The sequence below is a fragment of the Mastigoproctus giganteus genome, chromosome 10 (genome assembly GCF_048544385.1).
Source record: "Mastigoproctus giganteus isolate SK-2022 chromosome 10, ASM4854438v1, whole genome shotgun sequence".
NCBI classification, from domain to species: Eukaryota; Metazoa; Arthropoda; class Arachnida; order Uropygi; family Thelyphonidae; genus Mastigoproctus; species Mastigoproctus giganteus.
The window spans coordinates 3855011-3879562 of NC_143584.1; the positions used below are offsets into that span (position 1 = coordinate 3855011).

A 24552-nucleotide genomic window follows, 5' to 3' on the forward strand; every position below is an offset into this window, starting at 1 on the left:
TCCCCTGAGTCCAAGGATGCTCTCATAATTATGGTTAAGGGTTTGCTTAGTTGCTTTGCCGCCTCCTTTAATATAACTGGATAGATCCCATCCACCCCAGGTGCTTTTCTTATGTTTAACTTCAACAATTTCTCTTCCACTTTGCTCTCAGGTATTACAAAATCATTAAGTATCTTGGTACAATTTGATAACCTTCTGCCATTTTCAAACCTTAATTAATAACTACTCACGTGTGAATGCAGATGCAAAATACTCATTGTTTGTTTCCTATCTGAGCATGATTTTCAACAGTTGAACCATCGACATCAAATGGACCAATCAGATTCATCCCCTTCCTTTTAGAGTTTATATAAGTAAAGAAATCCTTGCTGTTTTTCTTAGCATCTTTTGCCAAGGATTTCTCGTAATCTGCCTTTGCCTGCCGAACCTCCTTTGTGACCTGATTACAGATTAACTTATATCTGCCATAGGCTTCTGAGTCGCTTGATAATTTATATGCATCCCATGCATTTTTCTTCTCTGTTATGAGTCTCATTAGTTCATTTGACAACCATTTAGGCCTAAACCTTGAACAATATTTCTTAATAGGTATGAAACTTTTAGTAGCTTCCACGATTAATTCCTTGATTGCTTCCCACTTAGAATTTACTGTTGGTAACATCGTCAGTTGATCCCACTTTACAGAATTTAAAAACTGTCGGAGACCACTGTACTCGGCTTTACGGAAGCAAAAACCCTTTCCTTTACCCCTGATGGTAATTAAATCTTTAAGTAAATCCCACGTCAGTACACTGTGATCACTGCCACCTAGTGGTTCTTTTATCTGCAAATTCCTAATACATGAATGATCACTGCTGATAACCAGATCAAGAGTATTATTTTCTCTGGTTGCCTCTCGAACATGCTGCTGCTGCAGAAAACAATCATCCAATAAATCCACAAAAGTCTGACTAGTGTGTGAGTGCCCAATCCACAAGTTCCAGTCAATATCGGGGAAGTTAAAATCCCCCATTATAAGACATTCCGATTTGCTAGCCCACTCTATTTCTCTGTACAATTGTTCGTTGTACTAATTCAAGTCATTAGGTGTATAAAACATTCTTCTTCTCTAATTTTTGCTTTTGCAGTGCTTATGTCATACCAAACTGACTCAACAGTGCACTGTTCATCTATATCAACTGGATGCACTTCTTTTGATTTTATGGTTTTCTTTATTAACAGCATAACACCTCCTTCCTTCCTATCCTTTCTGTACACATTGTACTCCCCAAATTCCAGTTCGGCATTCCCTATATCTGTGTCACACCACGTCTCTGATATCCCAACAATATCCGCCTTTGATGTCTTGACCAACACTTCAAATTCATCAAATTTTTTACTATACTTCTAGCATTGGTATACATGCAAGTATACAATGCACCTATTCTTATTCTTAGTTACTCTAACACATCCCACATATCCACCTGTTTCACGATGACTGCCATCCGGCCCTGAAACCCCCAACACCCCTCGCTCCAGGTCGCTACTTATTCTAATAGAAGTTGTGCAAGAATCACCTTCACCTCTGCCTACGGCTACTGTTAAACTATTAGTCCTTGTATCCCCCCAAGCTATCAGTTTTCCGACCCACCTAACACTGCCTCGATAGCATCAGCAAATATTCTTGCACCCTTTCTATTTAAGTGTATCCCATCCCTGTAGAAGAGCCGACCGGGCTAGCCGAGTGGGTAAAGTACCTGCCCGGCAACCCAAAGGTCGCGGGTTCGATTCCCGCTTCGGGCTTGGATCAAAGTACTGCAAAAACCTTGGGAGGTGCAATATGGCCACAGAAGCCGATGCGCCAACAACTACCAAATCAAAATCAATCCCTGTAGAAGCAGTCTCTCCTGTTAACAAGTACAGTCCAGGCTGAAAAAAATTCTATCCCTTGAGCCTTCCACAATCTTTCCAGGGCCAAATTGATCGACAAGGCCCTCATCATATACTCCCTCCTATCGTGTCTGGGCAGAATTGCAGACACTTTCAAATTCAACCCTAATTCTCGGCTTTTTTTCAACAGTGACCTGTACTTGTTAAGTAATTCTGCCGGTCTCCTACTCTTAATATCATTAATGCCAACGTGTACAACTATATCACCTTTTGTGCCCTTAAAAGATGATATCTGCTCTACAACGTCATCAACCTTTGCCCCTGGCAGACATACCCTGGTCCTGTTCCACCTATCCTTTTTACAAAGGATGTTTCCCGTTTCCCTGACGATAGAGTCACCAACAACTACTAGTTCCTTTGGGACCAGCGCAATCTGCCTTGGGGGTTGCCGCTGTGTTGCGTGATGACCAAGTGCAAGCTCTGACGTTGATGTGGGCAGCTGAGAGCCTGATGGGCCCTCAATTTAGATCTTTCGAGGGCATCCACCCTGTCCTTCAAACTCTCATATAGGCCCATAACAACACCGAGTTGTCGCCTGATTTCCTTACACTCCTTATATCGCGCACACACAAAGACATCCCCCATGGCAATGTCATGTTCCGTTCCAGATAGTTCGGCAAACATTTCACAAGTTGCACATTTTTTTAGGCTGTGATGCGTTGGAGAATCGCCCCCTCAGTTCTCCCCCGAGTCACAGCACTCCTTCCACTTTGTGCCCGTTGCTTTGCTGCTCTAGTTTGGGGCATGATATTTTAAATTAATAAGATCAATAAATTAAATTAAATTAAATGTGAATACTACACTATCTAATAGAAACAGTGAAGCGTATTACTGTTTCTATAATTATACGTTAGAGCTACCTAACTACCTGGATTAAAAATTTGAATTCCCTATCACTATATACAAAAAACAATGCCTACAAGATTCAAACGAAATAACGGTTTTATAAAGTATTACGTATATCTACAAAAACTGTTTATATAAATTAAAATAAAAATAACCAGCGTAATTAGAACTATAAGACTACGTATTAAGTACAATACAAAATAACAATTATGTAAATAAATAGCAAACACTTATCATTTTTTTCGGAGCCTGTAACTCGCAGCTGTATTTTCTAAAGAGAGTCAGCGCCCTCTCCATGGAAGCTTCATCACTGAATAAGAGCTACTCCATTTATATGGCTGCGGCAAGTTTAGTAGATCGGCAGCTTAAATCCCAAGCCCGGATAAATGGTGAGGGTTGACGTCAGGAAGGGCATCCAGTCGTAAAAACTATGCCAAAACCAATAGATGTATTCAGGTTAAGAAGTTAATCCAACTAGAGAAGAAGAAGAGGATGTAAAGTGTGAATTGGGAACATTGAATGCCGACCCCATATAACGTGGGACAAGGCGAAGACGAAGAAGAAGAATGTAATTTTTTTTTCTTTTCATGAATCAAGAAATATTGCCAATTGTTAAGTAGTTGTTTTGTGTTGGATTTTTAGCTTTCTTTTAGTAAACTAATTAATCCTCATACACAATAAAAATTTTGTATGAGGGTTAATATTACTTTACAATATTCTTGTAGTTTAAAATTCTTGATTTGTTTTTATGATGAACTGTTAACTTTCAGAGGGTGTTGTTGTAGCTAATGATGTGGATAATAGAAGATGCTATATGTTAGTACATCAAGCCAAGCGTATGGATAGTCCATGTTTTATTATTACCAATCATGATGCAGCAAATATGCCTAACTTTTATATAACAAAGGTGAGTAACCTACCCAAATATTATATCATAAAATTTCTGTCACTTGATTTGTTCTCCAGAAAGTATAAGTTAGGTTAGTGTTTGTTAGAATTTTAAGATGAATCAGGCTTTTAGTATTAAGTCTTGTATTTGCCGTGAGTAGTTCTTTGTGAATGTGGTCTTCATTGGTCTTCATCGTTAGATTTCTGATGGCAAACTGTTCCACTGAGGTGTTATGTCGGCATTAGACTATATATTTATAGGAAGGAACACAAACTAGACTACAGTGAGTAAACAATAATTTATTATCACTGATAGTTTTGGAAATAATCACATTTTTATTCCCAGTATGACTGGAAAATATTTAAGTTATAATCTGCCTTTTTTTTATGAGTTATAACTTGAAACTTAGGTTGTTTATAAATACAGTCATGTGACTGTATTTACAAACAACCTGCCATTAACATTTTAAATATAAGATAAATATATTGTCGCATATTGACCAACCCCAATGGTGGTTGACAATTTAGGAGACTCCAGGGTTGTTCAGTATGCAACAATATATTTTTATTTTATTTTAAAAATACTTTTTATTATTATGCTTTTACTTTTTCTGTATCTATACATCCACCTTTTGCTTATTTAACCTTTCCCCTTTATCTTCCTTTCATTTTCCTTTCCTTTTTTTTTTTTCTTTTCTTATATATATCAGGATAAGCAATGATGTGCATTGCTAGGAGACAGTTTCAATTTATGGCAGCTGTGCTACCATGACAGTGCATTCTACAAAATATTTTTCTGATGGTTGTTGGTCCTGCACTTATCTCAGTTCTGTCAGTTGTTTCTTGAATTGGTTAATTGAGAGTGTCTCTGTGAGTTCCTCTTCCTGTCCATTTTATATTTTCATGCACTGAAGTTCATTAATGGCAGTCTAACTAGAACGGTTACTTTACTTTTGTGTTACAATGAAATACAGTATTTCCAACAGTTGATTTCAGGTATTACAATCTTTTTTGCTGTTTGATAAATGGATATGCCCACTATGTGACAACTGATTATCACACATCTTGTGGTTCCATTCTATCTTCCTGATTGAGTAGGAGTGTGTGTGTGTGTGTGTGTGTGTGTGTGTGTGTGTGTGTGTGTGTGTGTGTGTGTGTGTGTGTGTGTGTGTGTGTGTGTGTGTAAATAAAGTGAAAAAAAATATATATTTAAATAATTATTTATTTATATAAATATAGATAATTTTAGAAGTTTATACTTTACCCACTTAAATATTTGCTTGTATGGTTAACTCTTTTACTTTTATTTCAATTATGTAGGAAGGGGTGACTTCTGTATTGAAGTATGACAGAATCCTTTGTGATGTACCATGCAGGTATGCAATGGTTTATATATCCGGTAATGCTTATTTCTTGAAATCAGGGTAGTAGCATGTGTTTTTTATTCATGTGAGAATTCACAACTTTTTTTCTCTGGAGGGGCCTATAGAAGTTTTTTATTGGAATAAATTATATTTTATTTCTTAGCTAGCTAGGTGTTGTCTTTTTTTTTTTTTTTAATCTAAAGCTAAAAATAAAAGCTTTAAGACTTGAAAGTTAATGTTTATTTTGTGGCTCTGTTTTAAATGTGAGAGTGATGTGATTCTTGTACAGTAATCTACATTTTTACATATTCCTTATAATAATCCAAAGATGGTATAATTAAAAAGTGCAACCTGTTTATTGAATTTGCATTACATGAATCATATTACATCTCTAATATTTTCCATTTATGTGCTGTTTATTTTCACTTACAGTGGTGATGGTACTATCAGGAAAAACATTGATGTCTGGAGAAAATGGAATATTGCTAATGGAAATAATTTACATGGGTAAGTTGAAGCAAAAATACATTTTTTTCTAGAATGAATGACCATGCTAATTTTCTGTAACTAATTTATTTTGATGAAATAATAAATGCATAGAAGTAAATGTGCCTTAAAAGTGTTCTCAAGCAATGTATTTGTTCATTTTCATATACTTAAGTTAAAGTTTGTAGAATTTTATAGAATATGCCTATGACTCTGATTCTTAAACTTTTTTTTTTTTTACTGAGTATATGGATACAGATTCTTCCATAAATTAACCAGGGAAGAAGCTGGTCAAATCTTTGCTTTAATGTAGAAAATAAAAAATAACATCACTCTTAGTTTCATAATTATTTAATCCATTACTCTTACTGGTACTAAAAGCAGATTTTGCACTCAAGAGATATCATTTTATGATTGGAGGTGGGAGTAATCTGTAGATGCAAAAATGTGTGGGGGTAATCTGTAGATGCAAAAATGTGTGGGGGTACATATGAACTCTCTCTCTCTCTCTCTCTCTCTCTCTCTCTCTCTCTCTCTCTCTCTCTCTCTCTCTCTCTCTCTATTGGAGGCGGTATACTGGAGATGGTTGAGATCCAATCCATTATAACATTTTATTTTTCATGAAAACCCCAAACATGAGAGGTATTAAAACGTATAGTACTTAGTACCATGCTTGGGTTGGAAGTTGAGAAGACGAAATAAGATATTTGTTGACTTTAGACATGAACTTCTGTAGACTGTATTTTTCAGGAAATATGTACGCTGGTGTGCAAAACTTAAGGACCAACACTATTTCTAAAGGTTACAACCACAAAATCTTTACTTTCCTCACTTTCCAAAATGATTTTGGAAAGTGAGGACATTGTTCATATGGATTGCCCTGCCCGTTCCACTGATCTAAATACCATTGAACACATATGGGACTCTCTGGGGTGCCTAGCAGCACGTTCACACCCACCAGAAAATGTTCATCAGCTGATGATGCTGCTGACAGAGGAATGGATGATGTTACTGCAAGAACTTATAAACAACATTGTTCTAAGTATGGATAAGCGGTGCAAAGCCTGCATCGACATTAGGGGTGGCCATATCTCCTACTGAGGACCACCCCTTTCCTTTGTTCCATCTTTAGCAGTGATGCATCTATATCATGACAGCCAGTGCTATGTTGCCATTTTTGAATAAAGTCCCTCTGTACCATTTTGTTTCTGTTGTTGTTTCCTTCATAATTTCTGTACCTCACGATGTTACTTTAGTATTCTTTTCCCATATCCAGGCCACTCCTATGAGAAGCTACAGGTGAAAACCTGACTGGTCCTTAAATTTTGCACACCAGTATATGAAAGAAGGTTGTTCCAGAAAACGGCAGTTGAATGAATAAACGAGAAAGATGAAAAGTTGGTTCTGTGAGTTTGAAGTTGGACAGTAAATGGATGTTGGTTGGTGACGGCACGTCTTCGGACTGTTTTGAAAGAAAGAGCGGGAATTATAGAAGCCAATTCAGAAGAACAGTGCCCACTGAAGTACCCAAAGAAAAGGCATGCAGCAGAAACAGTACATCTATGAGACAGCGAGTGGAGCGACTCTGTTAGAGATGAGTCATTAATTAACCTAACTGCCCTCTTCTGAATGGAATCAAGAAGCCTGAGAGAGGTTTCGGGAGCACCGCCCCAGATGCGGAAACAATATTCAATAGTAGGGCGGATTTTCGATTTGTCCAGAGAACAGCTGTTTGGAAGAAAAGTAAATGAGAGCGAAAGAGAAAACCAAGTTTTTTAGATGCAGAGGATGCAATATTTGTAATCTGCTTGTGCCAAGAGAGATTAGAAGTCAGGGTAATCCCCAAAAGAGAGATATCTTCTTGCCTAGAAATCAGAGTGTCACCAAAGATAAGCATAGGAGCAGAAGAATCCTTTTTGCAAGATAGTAATCATGGCATGTGATGCAAGAAAGCAAGCATATGAGCTTATGTAACATCAGCCAAAAAAAATTCACACAACCATTCCCTCTAAATGTTTCTCCAGTTCTTCCTTAAATTTATTTAACCTATTAACTTCCACGACAGATGGAAGTTTGTTCCAGCAACTAACCATCTGCTGGCTAAAGGCAAATTTCCACACATCTATTCTACAGCTGTCTTTCCTCAATTTGAATTTATGCTGACTAAGGTTCGTAATCTGAACAAGTGGAAGAATCCCATCAGAATTCAGCGTGCTCAACCCATTCAAGGCCTTATACACCTCAATCAGATCACCTCGCAGTCTCCTAGTCTCCAGCCACTGCAATTTGCAGAACTTATGCCTTAAATTTGGAAGTGTCTGCAATTCTGTCCAGACACGATAGGGGGAGTACATGATGAGAGCTTTGTCAATCAATTCGTCCCTGGAGGGAATGTGCAAGGCTCAAGGGGTAGATTTTTTTTCAGCGTGGTCTGTGCTTGTTAACAGGAGAGACTGCTTCTACAGGGATGGGATACATAGAAAGGATGCAAGAATATTTGCTGATGCTATCGAGGCAGTGTTAGGTGTGTCGGAAAACTGCTAGCTTGGGGAGATTCACAGACTAAAAGGTTAAAATTGGCCGCAGGCAGAGGCGAAGGTGATTCTTGCACAACTTTTATTAGAATAAATAGCGACCTGGAGCGGGGGTGCTGGGGGTTTCAGGGACTGATGGCAGTCATCGTGAAACAGGTGGGTATATGGGATGTGTCAGGGTAACTAGGAATAGGTTCAAGCATGCTTGCATGTATACCATTGCTAGAAGTATAGTAAATAAATTTGATGAATTTGAAGTGTTGGTCAAGACATCAAAGGCGGATATTGTTGGGATATCAGAGACGTGGTGTCACACTGATATTAGAAAAGCAGAATTGGAATTTAGGGAGTTTAATGTGTACAGAAAGGATAGATAGGATAGGAAGGGAGGAGGTGTCATGCTGTTAATTAAGAAAAACATAAAATCTAAAAAAGAAGTGCATTCAGTTGATATAGATGAACAGAGCACTATTGAGTCAGTTTGGTGTGACATAAGCACTGCGAAAGCAAAAATAAGAGTAGGAGTGTGTTATAGGCCTAATGGCTCGAATGAGTACAATGAACAATTGTACAGAGAAATAGAGTGGGCTAGTAAATCAGAATGTCTTGTAATGGGGGACTTTAAGTTCTCAAATATTGACTGGAATTTGTGGGTTGGTCACTCACACAGTAGTAAGACTTTTGTGAATTTATTGGATGATTGTTTTCTGCAGCAGCATGTTCGAGAAGCAACCAGAGAGGGTAATACTCTTGATCTGGTTATGAGCAGTGATCATTCGTGTATTAAGAATTTGCAGATAAATCAATCACTAGGTGGCAGTGATCACAGTGTACTGATGTGGGATTCATTTAAAGATATAATTACCATCAGGGGTAAAGGAAAGGGTTTTTGCTTCCGTAAAGGTGAGTACAGTGGTCTCAGACAGTTTTTAAATTCTGTACAGTGGGATCAACTGACGATGTTACCAACAATAAATTCTAAGTGGGAAGAGTTCAAGGAATTAATCGTGGAAGCTATAAAAAGTTTCATACCTATTAAGAAATATTGTTCAAGGTTTAGACCTAAATGGTTATCAAATGAACTAATGAGACTCGTGACAAAGAATTAAAAAAATGCATGGGATGTATATAAATTATCAAGCGACTCAGAAGCCTATGGCAGATATAAGCTAGTCTGTAATCAGGTCACAAAGGAGGTTAGGCAGGCGAAGGCAGATTACGAGAAATCTTTGGCAAAGGATGCTAAGAAAAACAGCAAGGATTTCTTTACTTATATAAACTCTAAAAGGAAGGGGATGAATCTGATTGGTCCATTTGATGTCGATGGTTCAACTGTTGAAAATCATGCTCAGATAGGAAACAAACAATGAGTATTTTGCATCTGCATTCACACGTGAGTAGTTATTAATTAAGGTTTGAAAATGGCATAATTATCAAATTGTAGCAGGGTGCTTAATGATTTTGTAATAACTGAGAGCAAAGTGGAGGAGAAATTGTTGAAGTTAAACATAAGAAAGGCATCTGGGGTGGATGGGATATATCCAGTTATATTAAAGGAGGTGGCAAAGCAACTAAGCAAACCCTTAGCCATAATTATGAGAGCATCCTTGGACTCAGGGGAGTCCCCATGGATTAGAGAAGTGCAAATGTATCCCCAATTCACAAAGAGGGATCAAAGGGTGACACGAGTAATTACAGACAAGTTAGTTTAACTTCTGTTCCAGGTAAAATAATGGAGTCACTGGTTAAAGATGCATTGCAGGATCATCTAGACAAGACTGCAGCAATAATTCAGACACGGCATGGGTTTGTTAAGGAAAAGTCTTGTCTGACAAATATGATAGGATATTATGTTGTTACGAAGGAACTGGATGCAAAAAATAATTTTGATATCATATATTTGGATTTCAGGAAAGCTTTTGACACTGTTGCGCATTGAAGACTATTGTACAAATTGGAGCAGAATGGTATTAAGGGTAAGTTGCTACAATGGATAAAAGGATGGTTGATTGGGAGAAGACAGAGGGTGGTAATCAATGGGGGCTGCTCTTCGTGGACTAATGTTATTAGTGGAGTCTCACAGGGTTCGGTGTTGGGTCCACTGTTGTTTTGTATATTTATCAATGATATTGATGAAGGTATATCAGGCTTAGTGTCGAAGTTTGCAGATGATACAAAGGTTGGCAGGGTTGTTAATGACAGTAATGGCAGTGTGTTACTGCAACAGGATCTAGAAAATTTGGGCAGATGGGCTAAGAAGTGGCAACTGAAGTATAACCTTGACAAATGCAAAGTACTGCATATGGGTAGAAGTAACCCCAGAGAAACGTACCAACTGTGTGGTACTACACTTAAGGTGGTAGAAAATGAAAAAGACCTGGGAGTAATTGTGCAGTCAGATATGAAGTTTTCTGAGCAATGCAGACAGGCTGCCAGGGCAGGTCATGGGGTTTTATCAATGATATGCAGGAATTTTGCTAGCAGTGAAAAGGAGGTGATAGGCCCTCTGTATAAGGCAATGGTCAGGCCACGCCTTGAGTACTGTGTATAGGTCTGGAGGCCTCATTTTAGGAAGGATGTAGATTTTTTCTTGTGCGTGTAAAGAGAAGGGCAACAAGATTGGTGAGGGGAATGAAGGGATCCTCTTACCAAGAGAGGCTTAAGTTCTGCAAATTGCAGTGGCTAGAGACTAGGCACCTGATTGAGGTGTATAAGGCCTTGAATGGGTTGAGCACGCTGAATTCTGATCGGATCCTTCTACTTATTCAGATTACGAACCTAAGGGGGCATAAATTCAAATTGAGGAAAGACAGATGTGAAATAGATGTGCAGAAATTTGCCTTTAGCCAAGCGGGTGGTATTTGTGACATTAATATATATATATATATATATATATATATATATATATATATATATATATATATATATATATATATTTTTTTTATGGCTGATGCTGCATAAGCTCATACACTTGCTTTCTTGCATCACATGCCACTAATACTACTACTCTCTTGGTAAAAGAATCCCTTCATTCCCCTCACCAATCTTTTTGCCCTTCTCTGTACACACTCAAACAAATCTACATTCTTTCTAAAATGAGGCCTCCTGACCTGTACGCAGTGCTCAAGGTGTGGCCTGACCATTGCCTTATATAGTTACCCTCGCTTAATGCTGACAATTCTTTCCGGAAGAACAGAGCGCTAAGTGAGTGCCGCATTCCCATAAGGTAACATGTATTTGTGAGTTACGGTCAGTGCCATAGGATATTTCCTAATCAATAATATACAGTAGCGAAAAGATGCACAAATGGCGGTGAAAATATTTAATATTCAAATATTTGTACATATAAAATATTCTTTACAAATGGCGGTGAAAATATTTAATATTCAAATATTTGTACATATAAAATAAAAATTTGCTCAGATAGCAAACAAAATAAAGTTTGTATGCTATCTGAGCAGGATCATCAACAGTCGAACCATCAATATAAAGTGGATCAAACAGATTCATCCCCTTCCTTTTAGAGTTTATATAAGTAAAGAAATCCTTGCTGTTTTTCTTAGCATCCTTTGCCAATGATTTCTCGTAATCTACCTTCGCCTGCCTAGGCTTCTGAGTCGCTTGATAATTTATATACATCCCATGCATTTTTTTAATTCTCTGTCCCGAGTCTCATTAGTTCATTTGATAACCATTTAGGTCTAAACTTTGAACAATATTTCTTAATAGGTATGAAACTTTTTGTAGCTTCCACGATTAATTCCTTGAACTCTTCCCACTTAGAATTTATTGTTGGTAACATCGTCAGTTTATCCCACTGTACAGAATTTAAAAACTGTCTGAGACCACTGTACTCACCTTTATGGAAGCAAAAACCCTTTCCTTTACCCCTGATGGTAATTATATCTTTAAGTAAATCCCACATCAGTACACTGTGATCACTGCCACCTAGTGAGTGATTTATCTGCAAATTCTTAATACACGAATGATCACTGCTGATAACCAGATCAAGAGTATTACCCTCTCTGGTTGCCTCTCGAACATGCTGCTGCAGAAAACAATCATCCAATAAATCCACAAAAGTTTTACTACTGTGTGAGTGACCAACCCACAAGTTCCAGTCAATATTTGAGAACTTAAAGTTCCCCATTACAAGACATTCTGATTTACTAGCCCACTTTATTTCTCTGTACAATTGTTCATTGTACTCATTCGAGCCATTAGACCTATAACACACTCCCCTTATTTTTGCTTTCGCAGTGCTTATGTCACACCAAACTGACTCAACAGTGCTCTGTTCATCTATATCAACTGGATGCACTTCTTTTTTAGATTTTATGTTTTTCTTAACAGCATGACACCTCCTCCCTTCCTATCCTGTCTATCCTTTCTGTACACATTGTACTCCCCAAATTCCAATTCTGTATTCCTAATATCTGTGTGACACCACGTCTCTGATATCCCAACAATATCCACCTTTGATGTCTTGACCAACACTTCAAATTCATCAAATTTATTTACTATACTTCTAGCATTACTATACATGCATGTATTCTTATTCTTAGTTACCCTAACACAGCCCATATACTCACCTGTTTCACAATGGCTGCCATCAGTCCCCAAAATCCCCAGCACCCCTCGCTCCCGGCCGCTGCTTATTCTAATAGAAGTAGTGCAAGAATCACCTTCACCTCTGCCTGCGGCTACTTTTAGCCTGTGAATCCCCCCCCCAAAGTTTTCCAACCTGCCTCAATAGCATCAGCAAATATTCTTGCACTCATTCTATTTAAGTGTATTCCATCCCTGTAGAAGCAGTCTCTCCTGTTAACAAGCACAGACTACACTGAAAAAAATTCTACCCCATGAGCCTTGCACATTCCCTCCAGGGCCAAATTGATTGACAAGGTTCTCATCATTTACTCCCTCCTATCATGTTTGGGCAGAATTGGAGACACTTTCAAATTTAACACTAACTCGCAACTTTTTTGCAACATTGACATGTACTGAAGTAAATCTATAAGACAGGACTGAGTTTTAGAAGGTATTGAAATCAGCTAAGTTGTCTTTGCCTCACTGGAGAATTACCTGGAGATTGGCATTTAAGGAATTGTAGCAGATATTTGAGAAATTGAAACTGATTGAACAGGGCAAGTTTCTCAAACTGGAAAGTGGAATGCAATGTGCTATCATCAGCAAAACTATGGATAGTATTTCTGGTCATGGAAGAAGGTCATTAATATATAAGAGGAAAAGAGTAGAGGAAAGACCTGAACCTTGGGGAACACCAGCATTAGTGGAGAAGTTAGAAGACAGAGAGCCATCTACCATCACCCTCAGTGAGTGGTCAGAGAGAAAACTGGATAACCAATTACAAAAAACAGTTGGCAAACCATAAGATGGAAGCTTGTTTAGAAGACCTTTATGCCACAACACGATCGAAAGCCTTTGAGATGTCAAGAGCAATTGCTTGTGTTTCACCGAACGTTTCCATTAAATTTGTCCAGAAATGGGTAACATAAGCCAGAATATCACCACTACACTGAAGAATATCACACTGACGGAATCCATGCTGATGATCGTTGATTAGACGGAAGGTTTCTAGGTAGTTTAAGAGTTGGTGGTTAATTGATTTCTCCATTACTTTAGAAAGAGTAGAGGTAATTGCAATGGGATCATAATTGGATGGGAGGGATTTGTCACCCTTTTTAGGAACTAGCTGGATATGAGCAAATTTCCAATCCGAAAGAAAAATGCCTTTGGAATAAGAAAGTGAAAAAAGGCGGCAAAGAACAGGATTAAGTTCAGGAGCACATGCAAGGCAAAAAAGCAAAACAGTTGCATTAAGAGATGGAAATATAAAAATTGGAAAAGACAATTCAGGTGTAAGTGAAGCATTGAGCATGATGACTTGTCTCAGCCACAGACCTTGCCATTGTGGCTAAAGTGGAACAGCTAGTCTTTAAAGACTGGTGTGTGACTATAACTTTTATAGTAAATGAAGTGGACAGTAGCCATGTGTTTGCACAATAACACATGAGTTCTTGCATGTGCCTAAGCTGGCAGCCCAATTAGTTCTGAGATTGTTGACACATACTTATAAAAGTTCCACATAAAAGAATGTTCTGCTCAAGTTTAGAGCCTTGTAGAGATGTTTATTATTTTTCTTACCAAACTGTGATGATGGATGAATGCCAAGTACATCACTATGACCCAGAAACAAAACAGATGAGCAAAACATTCAACTTCACCAATCTCAAAAAAAGCCAAGGTTCGGTTTTCTGCCAGCAAGGTCATTATCATTCTTTTGGGACCTTAAATGTATCATCCTTACAGATTACCTCCTAAAAAGCAACAGAATCACTGGGGAGTACCACAGAAACTTCCTTGGAAAGTTAAGAGAGGCTATCAAGTTGAACAGATGCAGGAAGTTATCCAAAGATGCCTGCTTCTTAGCCAACAGTGCTCCTGCTCTCACAGTAGACTTTGCAGTCAGGTGTGACCTTGAAAATCTACTGCACCCACCCACCTTTTACTGCTGATGTCTCACCTTCAGACTTCTTTCCCTCCCCTAAAATAAAAAAACCATTATGGGGCCGTACATTTCAAACTGATGAGGAGGTAATGAAGTGGTTTTCTGTTCAAAGTGAGTAGTTCTATTCAAGAGGCCTGCAAGAGCTTATTCAAGATGGAAAAACATTGTAACTACATGGAGAAGGAAGAAATTGTCAGCCAAGTTTCAAATCCCTAACTCAAATATTTCTAGGTGAGGGTAAATATTTGTTGATTTCCTCTTGTATATTGTATCTGCTCTGTCACTGAGAATTTGCTAGCTACAATATATTTGTAACACCATGAGAGGTGGAATAATTGTTCTCCAAAAGATACTATAATTTTAGAATGAAGTTTAGAAACAGTGATGAGCATTTTGTCTTGCAAGAAACATTTTACTGTGGTGTACACTATAAGCATTATATGTTCATGGCCATTTTCCTATTAAAAAAAAGTTCCTCTCAGCTAGCACAATGGATATGATTGCTGTTCTTTCATATCATATGGAAAAGATGGGTTAACAGGTCATCTTAACAGGAGGAACTTTGAGATTTTATTACATGGCTGAGTCAGTAGGATTTGAATGAAGGTGGCAGGGTTTTTTCCCTTGAAAACCCGGAAGTTTTTATCACACAAAACATGCAAACCAACCTAGTCTGATGAAAAATTAAATTAAAAATGTTATTTTTATACTTATTATTTTCAAAATAGCTTTATTAATTCAAACATAACTTTTATTAATTCTGAAATCACTGAAAAATGAAAATATGAAACTATTAGTTACTTCCATTTTCAATTCCATAAAATTGTTAAGCATTCAAAAATTCAAACTAACACATGCACAAGTATTACTGTGTTTTGCCAATCATAATAGTAGTAGTAGTGACAAATGATGCAAAAAAAGCAAGCTTATATAGCATCAGCCAAAAAAAAAAATAAAAAAAAAACCTACACACTTCACCCATCCATACCCTCCAAGAATTTGTCTAGTTCTTCCTTGAATTTATTCAAACCATCCACTTCCACAACAACAGATGGATGCCTGTTCCAACAATCAACCGACCACTGGCTGAAGGCAAGCTTCCTCACATCTATTCTGCAAACATCCTTCCTCAACTTGAATTTATGCCCTCTCATGTGTATGTGTGTATAGTCTCACATTCAAGGCCTTAAACACCTCAATCAGATTGCCTTCTAGGCATAAGAGCACCCTTTTCTTCCCTTCACCAATCTGCCTGCTCATTTCTGCACCTATTACAGCAGCTCTATATCCTTCCTTAAGTGTGGCCTCCAGACCTGTATATAGTACAAGATGTGGCCTAACCGTAGGCTTGTACAAAGAGATAATCATCTCCTTATTCCTGTTAGCAAAGTTTTCCATATATCATTGACAAAACTCCATGAGCTGTCCTGGTAGTATATTTGCACTATCAGAGAATTTCATATCTGACTGCACAGTTATCCCCAGGTCTTTTTCATTTTTCACTACTCTGAATTTAGTAGCACACAGTTGATAAGTTACTCTGGAATTACTGCTGCACTTATGCAGTACCTTGCATTTGTCAACATCCAACTTCAACTGCCAATTCTCAGCCCACTGACCCAGTTTTCCTAGATCTTGTTGCACAGCTCACTCTGATTACTGATATTGCTGTTTTCACACACCATCAACCAATTTCACTTAATATCTGCATAAACAACACATAATCACTTCCAAAACAAATGAAACTGATAATGCTTCCCAACCAATTATGCTTTGTTATAAATTAATTTATGATTATTGTGTAGCTGCAGCTACCCTGAATTCATTCTCTTGGTTTCTGTGATGCTTCTATTCTGTTATTGTAATTATCTAGATCTTCTGCTAATTTGCTTCTTTGTTATTTAATCTTCTAACTTTGATGTCATGAATTCATAATAATAGTTATCAGTTTTAAGTAAATTTAAAAAATTTTTCATTTTAGTTATTTCTTTTTGTGTATAATTATTTTTCATTTCAGACTACAGTTCAGAATTGCTAGGAGAGGCTTGGAAATGCTGGCTGCTAATGGTAGAATGGTTTACTCAACATGTTCTTTAAATCCAGTAGAAAATGAAGCAGTAATTGCAGCTTTGTTATTGCAAACCAAAGGTAAAGAAATAATTGTTTGTTGTATAATTAAAAATTATTTAGAAATTTGCATGATGATTTACAAAATTTATTAGTTATTTTTCATTATCTAGTTAATAAAAAGAAAAATAGGCTATTTCTTTGTTTTTATGCTACACTGCATTCTATATTATGAAAGGATTTTAAAAAGTACCAAAGAAAGGACACTATGTTCTTGATGAGACAACTTTGTGTTTTCTACTGCTATGTGCCTTCTAAGAATGCATAGTTATTTAAGGCAAAATGAAAAATGTAGTAACAAGACATTCAAATATTCTATGAATCTTCTGAGACAACTTTGTAAATTAAAAAAAAAAAAAAAAAAAAAAAGGTTTGAAACTCCACATCAAACCTAATAAAAATTGCAAGCAAACTTAAATTTTCCCAAAAATTTTAAACAGAATTTACACTGGGGAGGGCAGTCTTTTCAAATACAGAAGGTCTCAGTGAATGAAGGGAAGGACATGAAATTTCAACCCACCATTGGGCTGTTTTGACAGCAGTGACCCTTTGTTGTGGTAGGCTTGATTGTGAAGCACTGAGCTAAAAATAGAAAGTGCTTTGAAACCAACCACCTTTAATATTTATTTCATAGTTGCTTTTCAAACATAATTTATTAAATTGTGTAAACTAGTAACAAGTAATTATTAAAGATATTAAACAAGAGTAGAAAACTGTGTTTTATATTAATCTGTAGTTACTTTCTATGCAAAAGTGTTATACATTTCTGTTTAATCACATAGTTTAACTGGTTCGACACAACTTCTTTAATGAAGGACTAACTGCATCTTTTTATCTGTTACTGTTGAAACCAAATTAATAGAAGATTGATAAGACAATCATATAATATTTATTGACGTCTAGGGTTACCTTTTATTTTCTTTTGTCTTAAAATTTCAGGGTTCAAATTAGGATTTTAGTCATTCTTATAAGTGGCCATAGGCCTAATATTAATAAACTACAAAAAAAAAAAAGGCTTGAGAGCTGGTCAGGCAGCAGCAGCAGCATTCATATTTTATCATCTGATGCCATTTTATCACAGATACCAATTTGGATCCTATTTATTGATAATGAGAAAATGCATTTGGCATAGTAACACATAGTTGGTTTAAGCATGTAGAACAGCCTTAAAACTAAGAGTTGAAACTTGTGATTACCACTTTTGTAGTACCAGTTACAGTGCACATACTCTGAAGCAGTTAAGTAACATTGTAATTAAGTAACTTAATAAGACCTGATAAACTATATAAACTAGATACGTATGGTAAATTATTTTTAAGCCAGTTTCAGAGAAGGATGTTTTTATCTGCAGTCTAATCTGGCACTCTAACTCATTTTACAGGTGTTCATTCGGGTTGAGGTTTGGGTCATTGTATGCAAACCAGTCCAGTCCAGTATGGCACCACACTCTATGACATAGAACATTGCTATGCTGATTAGGTTAGGTTTTTTTTTATTTTTTTAGGAGCATTAGCAACTAAGGCCATATTGCTCCGGGAATATGCGGTGGTCATTCCCTGACCTTTCCGCATTCTCCGTATTTGGTGGTGACGGGCTCGAACCCTGGTCTAATCAAGAAGCGTGTGCTACACACTGCTGCTCCTTCCCACCTGGCTACGGAGGTGCCTGTGTTATGCTGATACTGATAAGGCCATTTCCATAGTACTGCGGGTAGCATATAATCTTTAATTTTTTAAAATAAGTGTCATGGTTACAGACTTCATGGACTTCGTGGTTACAATGTTACATTGTCACATTACTGACAAAGGACCAAGTTGGAATCAGCAGAAACAGCTCCGGACCAGACTGTCTCCAGCAAACTTCTTAGTCAAGATGCTATATTCCAACAAGAAGTGCCATCCAGGCAATCTCTGCATCCAAACATATCCACCAGAAAAAAACTTTGTATATCAAGACTCAACACTCTATAGCATCCTTTGTCACTGTTTGAGAGTGACAGAAGGCACTATGAGTGTTGGGAATGACACCACTCCAAATGCTATTTCATATTGATGATCATAATATTGGATTTACATGAATATCGTAGCTGCTTACCACCATTGAATACAAGGTTATGCACCTCCCTAAGGATACTGGCATACTGATAGATGTTTCTGTGGCCTTTTGGATGTTTTCCACAGATGATATATGCTAAGTATGAGCTACTCCCTTTATAGTTCCTTAAACTCATTCAGTGAGTTTGTAAGTCTTCCCACATCTTTCTTTCAATTGAGTATCATATCTGATCTTTCATCTTTAAATATCATCCTCCACAATGGATTTTGGGAGGTTTAGATGAGTTATAGTTGTGCACACAAAATGGTTACTGATGTGGCATCTAGCCACCTTCCCATGTTGGAAGGTGGCTAGATGCCACATTCCAACATGGGAATTTCTGATTTGCAATTCATAACCAGCTTCTAACGTACTGTTGCACAGCCAGAGCTGTGAGATCTATTTTGGTATGCATGCACAGGGGGAATTCTGGCATACATAATATAGGGTGTCCCAAAAGTCACTATCTATTTGGCTAAATAAGATGAATTTCATAAAAATGTCCAAATGACATGCATATTTTTCTACAAAATATAGGTATTTGCATTGTTTTACAACTTGTCATTATTTATTAATTATTATTTTTTCTTTCCAGACCTGTACCATTCATGATGAATGTTCAAGAACGTATTTATGTAGTAACATGTAGGATAAGAGGAATGACATGTAATGAAATTAGGGTGAAGTGTGCAAGGAAGTTTCACAAAACAGATCCAAAGCAATTTGTGACCTCCTGGTGAAGTTTAAGCAAACTGGATCTGTGCATGAAGACATAAGATCTGGACGCCCAGAAAGACGCATTGAATTTGTGCACAATGTCTTCAAGGAGGATCAAAAATTATCAGTTCAGGATGCATTCACAGATTGGGCATTCCAAAAACAATAGTTCACAGAATCTTACATTCTAACCTGCATAAAAAGCCTTACCACATTCAAATTTTTCACAACTTGCATGAGGTGGACCATCCACGAAGAGCAACAATGTGTGCCAATCTTTGCGATTAAATTGAAAATGAGAATCTAATGGACAACATTCTGTTCAGTGATGTGACCTTCCACATCTGTGGCAAGGTCAATCGATGTCATCGAATTAGGAAAGAGATTCGCCAAAAGTGAATGTGTGGCTTGGTATGACTAAATCAAAAGTCTGAGGGCCCTTTTTCTTTGCAGAGGCTACAGTTACAGGAACCATTTATCTTGACATGCTCCAGCAATTCCTTGAACCCCAGCTTCAATAGGATGGTATTTTCGGAACTGTAGTCTTTCAGCACCATGCGCCATGCCATTATGTAAAAATTGTTCAAGACTACCTCAACAATTGTTTTCCCGATTGGTGGATTGGGCGGGGAAGACCCCAGGCATGAGCAGCATGGTCTCCCGATTTAACACTATTAGATTTTTCTGCCTGGGGCTTCATGAAGTTGAATGTTTACAAAAGAAGAAGTAAGGATATACCAGATCTTAGGAATCGTATTACAGAGGCAATTTCAAAAATAACCTCTGAAATGCTTGTAAATGTGTTTTGCAATGCAGCTGATTGGCTTGAGATTTGTTAGACACCCCCATGGTGCACATGTAGAATGTAATAATTAAAGTTTTGAGCTATGTACGTATGTAATGATTTTTTCAGTTCATTTTCTGTGTTATGTATACGTATATTATTGCCATTAAAACGTTTTTTTGAAATTTGCTTTATTTATCCTAATAGATAGTGACTTTTCGGACACCCTGTATTTGTGGAGGGGTTTTTGATCATATAATGTACTTCTGGATGTATGCTTTATTAAAATTTTGTATGGTACTTTATTTCTTATAAATAAAATGTTTTCAAAATGAAAATCTGTGTAAAAATATTACTTTTGTGATGTATTTTATTATTTTATATGTTATTGATTTATTTATATATTATGATATCTTTGAGTGTTTGTTTTTTTATTGTAATTTATAATAATCAGTTGTGTAAAATGTCTTTACTATAGGTGCTGTAGAACTTGTAGATGTTACTTCAGCACTTCCTGGTTTACGAACCTCTCCTGGCCTCAGTCACTGGAAGATAATGAACAGGGAACTTGATACCTTCAAATCATTTGATGAAGTTCCAGTTAAAAATCAAACTCAGATACGGCCACAGTTGTTTCCTCCCAGTTCAGAGGTAGCTGAGCAGCTCAAACTTAACAGATGGTGATTAAATTAGATCATTAGTTTCTCAGGCTATAATTAAATATTTCCTGTATAATTATCCTTTTTTTTGAAACCTCAGTAAGATAATAATAAGAAAGGCAGTTGCATGCCATATTTTATAAAATAATCAGTTTTATAAGATATAAAATGAGAAGTGAAAGTGATATACAGATGATGATCATTCAGGTTCAAATGAACAATGGTTTTAGTTGTAGGAAATTTCTCTGAAATTTCATATGTGGACTATTCGAACATTCTCTGGAATGTAGGAGTTTCTGATGTTGATGCCAAGAGTATTGTTTACACTCTGTCATCATAGATCCATTTCACTTTGCGTGTTCCATGGTCATTTCACTCTGCGTGCTCACTGCGCTTCCCTTTGCTATCCAGGTGGCATTGCATATGGTGCGTGATGGACATTCAAAAGCAAAACAGATTTCGTTTGGTATGTTCTCAACATTATCTCAATGATGTATCTTTGAGTCTTGGAATCATTCAGATTAGCATGATATGCATAAGTTTCAGATAGTGAAACCACACAGTGAAACCCATAGTGAAACCCACAGGAAAAATTTAATAGAATGAATGAAATAAAGTAAAAAACTAAAATGAAATAATAACATTAAAAAAAAAAAAAATATATATATATATATATATATCTTATCATATATATATGATAAGATAAAGTGCTAAAACAAAAAAAGATTTAAAAGTACTAAAATTAAATCATATAAAATATTGTGGCTTTTAAAAAATTTCTTCATCAAAAGAAAATACCATTTGTTTTGACAGTGCACTCAGGATAATCTTCACCTGCATCTGCCGGCCTTAATTTAATCTGTGTGTTTGTTTTGTCTGTAATCTGTTTTGAGAACAAGTGGAGAAATACCATCGGGACCTGGAGCTTTCTTAGCATCAAGATTCGTCAAAATCCTTCTGACATCCTTTTGATGGAAGACCACAGGAGGCATTGAATGGAGCATGTAGGGAATGGTGGGAGGTGTTTTACCAAGATCATTAATACATGAGTTGGAAGAAAAATGGGATGCTAGCAGGTCAGCTTTATCCTTGGCTGAAGTGACAACAGAACCATCTGGTTTGGACAGAGGTGGGAGCAGAGATGGGCAAAAGTTGCAGCCAATAGCTTTGGCAAGAGACCAGAATGCTGAGCTACCATTAGGGCAAGAAGCAAGTTTTCTACTCTTAGCCTGTTCAAACTCTAGTTTGGACTGATTAATAACTGCTTTACAATTGTTGCGAGCTTTGGTGTAGGCAGAAAATGAAACTGAAGAATTAGAAACTAGCCAATTATGATATGCATCGTTCTTCTCTTGAACAGCCTTAGCACATTTATTGGTAAACCAAGGTTTAGATAAAGGACGAGATTTTAAAGTGGAGTGTGGGATAAAGGATTCCATTCCGGCAAGAATAATTTCACTGACATGATCTGAGCAAACATTGACATCAGAAGTTTTGAAACAGTAATCTGACCAAGGAAAAGAAGAAAAGAAATCTCGCAGGTCATCCCATTTTGCATTCTTGTAATGCCAAACTACACGAGGTTGGGAATAGCCATGAGATAAAGGCTCCATTGGAGAAGAGACAATTGCCAAGTTGTGGCACCTCAGCCTAAAGGACCTCTCACTTCGAAGATGAACTTGACACAATGAGGTAGAGAGATTTTAAGCCAGAGAAGATCGAAAAGAGGAGATTCCAAATTACCAAGTCTTTGACAGGGAATATCAGAACGGACATATGCACAAGTACCACCTTTGAGGCGAAAGGACTCATACAGCGAATAATTTGGGCAACTGAGATGAGCAGTAGTTGAATCAACCGATAACTGAGATTCTGTCAGAAAAAGTACATGAGGTTTGGCAGACTGCAAGTGGAAATGGACATCGTTGAGATTAGAATTGAGACCACGTATATTTGTGAAATGAATTAGGAAGTCTTTGGGAGGTTTAGATCTTTTCGCAGATAAGCTTGCTCCATTAGTTTGACAATTCATGGTGTATTCGATAGTAAGAAGAAGTGGGTGGGACATGCTGTATGAAGTAATGAAATTTTTGGATATGGCATACACATGGTAAAAATATACCCAGATCCTTGACATAACATGGCCTTGCAATGCCACCGCATACACACTACTCGGAATCTCTCCAGTCACTATCTGGCAGAGTAGTGGTAGCAAGATACACTAGCTGATCTGGAAGCCTCCTAGAGAGTTACCAATAGGATTAGTCCGGTGTACTAACTAGCGGCCGGCTTGCGAACACAGTTTTAGAGCTGTACCCTCGAAATGTAAGGAATATTGGATCTCGCCACGATGTTCATCATAAACTCAAAAGTCATCAGTCATACTGCATGATGGAAGAGATGGAGAAGGATTGACTGGAACTTAGTTCCACCACTTCAAGCCTCCAATAAGCAAAGTGGTGGTATTGCACCGGTTGATGAGAGTCATCTACCACCTAGTACTGCCTGGTAACACAGAGGGGCGGCATTCCTCCATGTGGTGTGGGCACCACACCTCGACCCCTGCTTACTTTGATTCACACCTGGTTGTTCACCCACAGTGTACTTGTGCGTGGAGGTTATACCCAGAATTACTAACAGTCCCACCATCATAAAGGTGCAAGCAGAGGATTTGGCTGTCACAGACTGTCCGGACTTCACACAAAAATAGGTCCACTTGACTTGAGTGCCACCCGAATATCAGTTCCATCAGCGTTTTAGACTCCCAGGTAGCAAGTACAGCTTGTCTGGCATATCTGAGAGAATGTCTGTGACAACCTCAAGGACCAAATATTAGAAGAACCTTTGGTCCTTGAGAAAGATTAGAAGAGATTAGAAGTCAGGGTAATTCCCAAAAGAGATATATCATTTTGCCTAGAAATTGGAGTGTCACCAAAGATAAGCATAGGAGCAGAAGAATGCTTTTTGCGAGATGTAAGACAAGGCTGAGTTTTAGAAGGATTGAAATCAACCAAGTTGTTTTTGCCCCACTGGTGTCTGTCCTCAGGTGTGCTGCAATATGATCATGCCCTCTCACATAAGGCCTTTGTTATGATACTTTTTATAGTGAAATTTTCTGATAGCTCCAAAGCCAGAATTATGCTCAGGTTGGGTCAGTGGTAGTAGTAGTGGCATGTGATGCAAGAAAGCAAGTGTATGAGCTTATGCAGCATCAGCCAAAAAAAAAAAAAAAAAAAAAAAATCACACCATTCCCTCCAAATGCCTGTCCAGTTACTCCTTAAATTTATTTAACCTATCAACTTCCACAACAACAGATGGAAGTTTTTCCAGCAATTAACCACTCACTGGCTAAAGGTAAATTTCTGAACATTTCTTCTATATCTGTCTTTTCTGAATTTGAATTTATGCCTCCTTAGGTTCGTAATCTGAAATCTGAACAAGTGGAAGGATCCCATCAGAATTCAGCGTGCTCAACCCATTCAAGGCCTTATACACCTCTATCAGATCACCGCGCAGGTGCCTAGTCTCTAACCACTGCAATTTGCAGAACTTAAGCCTCTCTTGGTAATAGGATCCCTTCATTCACCTCAC

The 24552-nt window shown here is 37.4% G+C and overlaps 1 protein-coding gene across 1 annotated transcript in view; it reads left to right on the plus strand.

The window, feature by feature from the left end:
- Positions 1 to 24552, plus strand: part of Nsun2 (tRNA (cytosine(34)-C(5))-methyltransferase Nsun2) — a 166685-nt gene that overhangs the window by 80463 nt on the left and 61670 nt on the right. The window contains exons 8-12 of the mRNA XM_090384128.1: positions 3546 to 3682; positions 4984 to 5039; positions 5460 to 5534; positions 16597 to 16727; positions 20780 to 20981. Of these exons, the coding sequence (XP_090240254.1) occupies positions 3546 to 3682; positions 4984 to 5039; positions 5460 to 5534; positions 16597 to 16727; positions 20780 to 20981 (601 nt within the window). The remainder of the gene's footprint in view (positions 1 to 3545; positions 3683 to 4983; positions 5040 to 5459; positions 5535 to 16596; positions 16728 to 20779; positions 20982 to 24552) is intronic.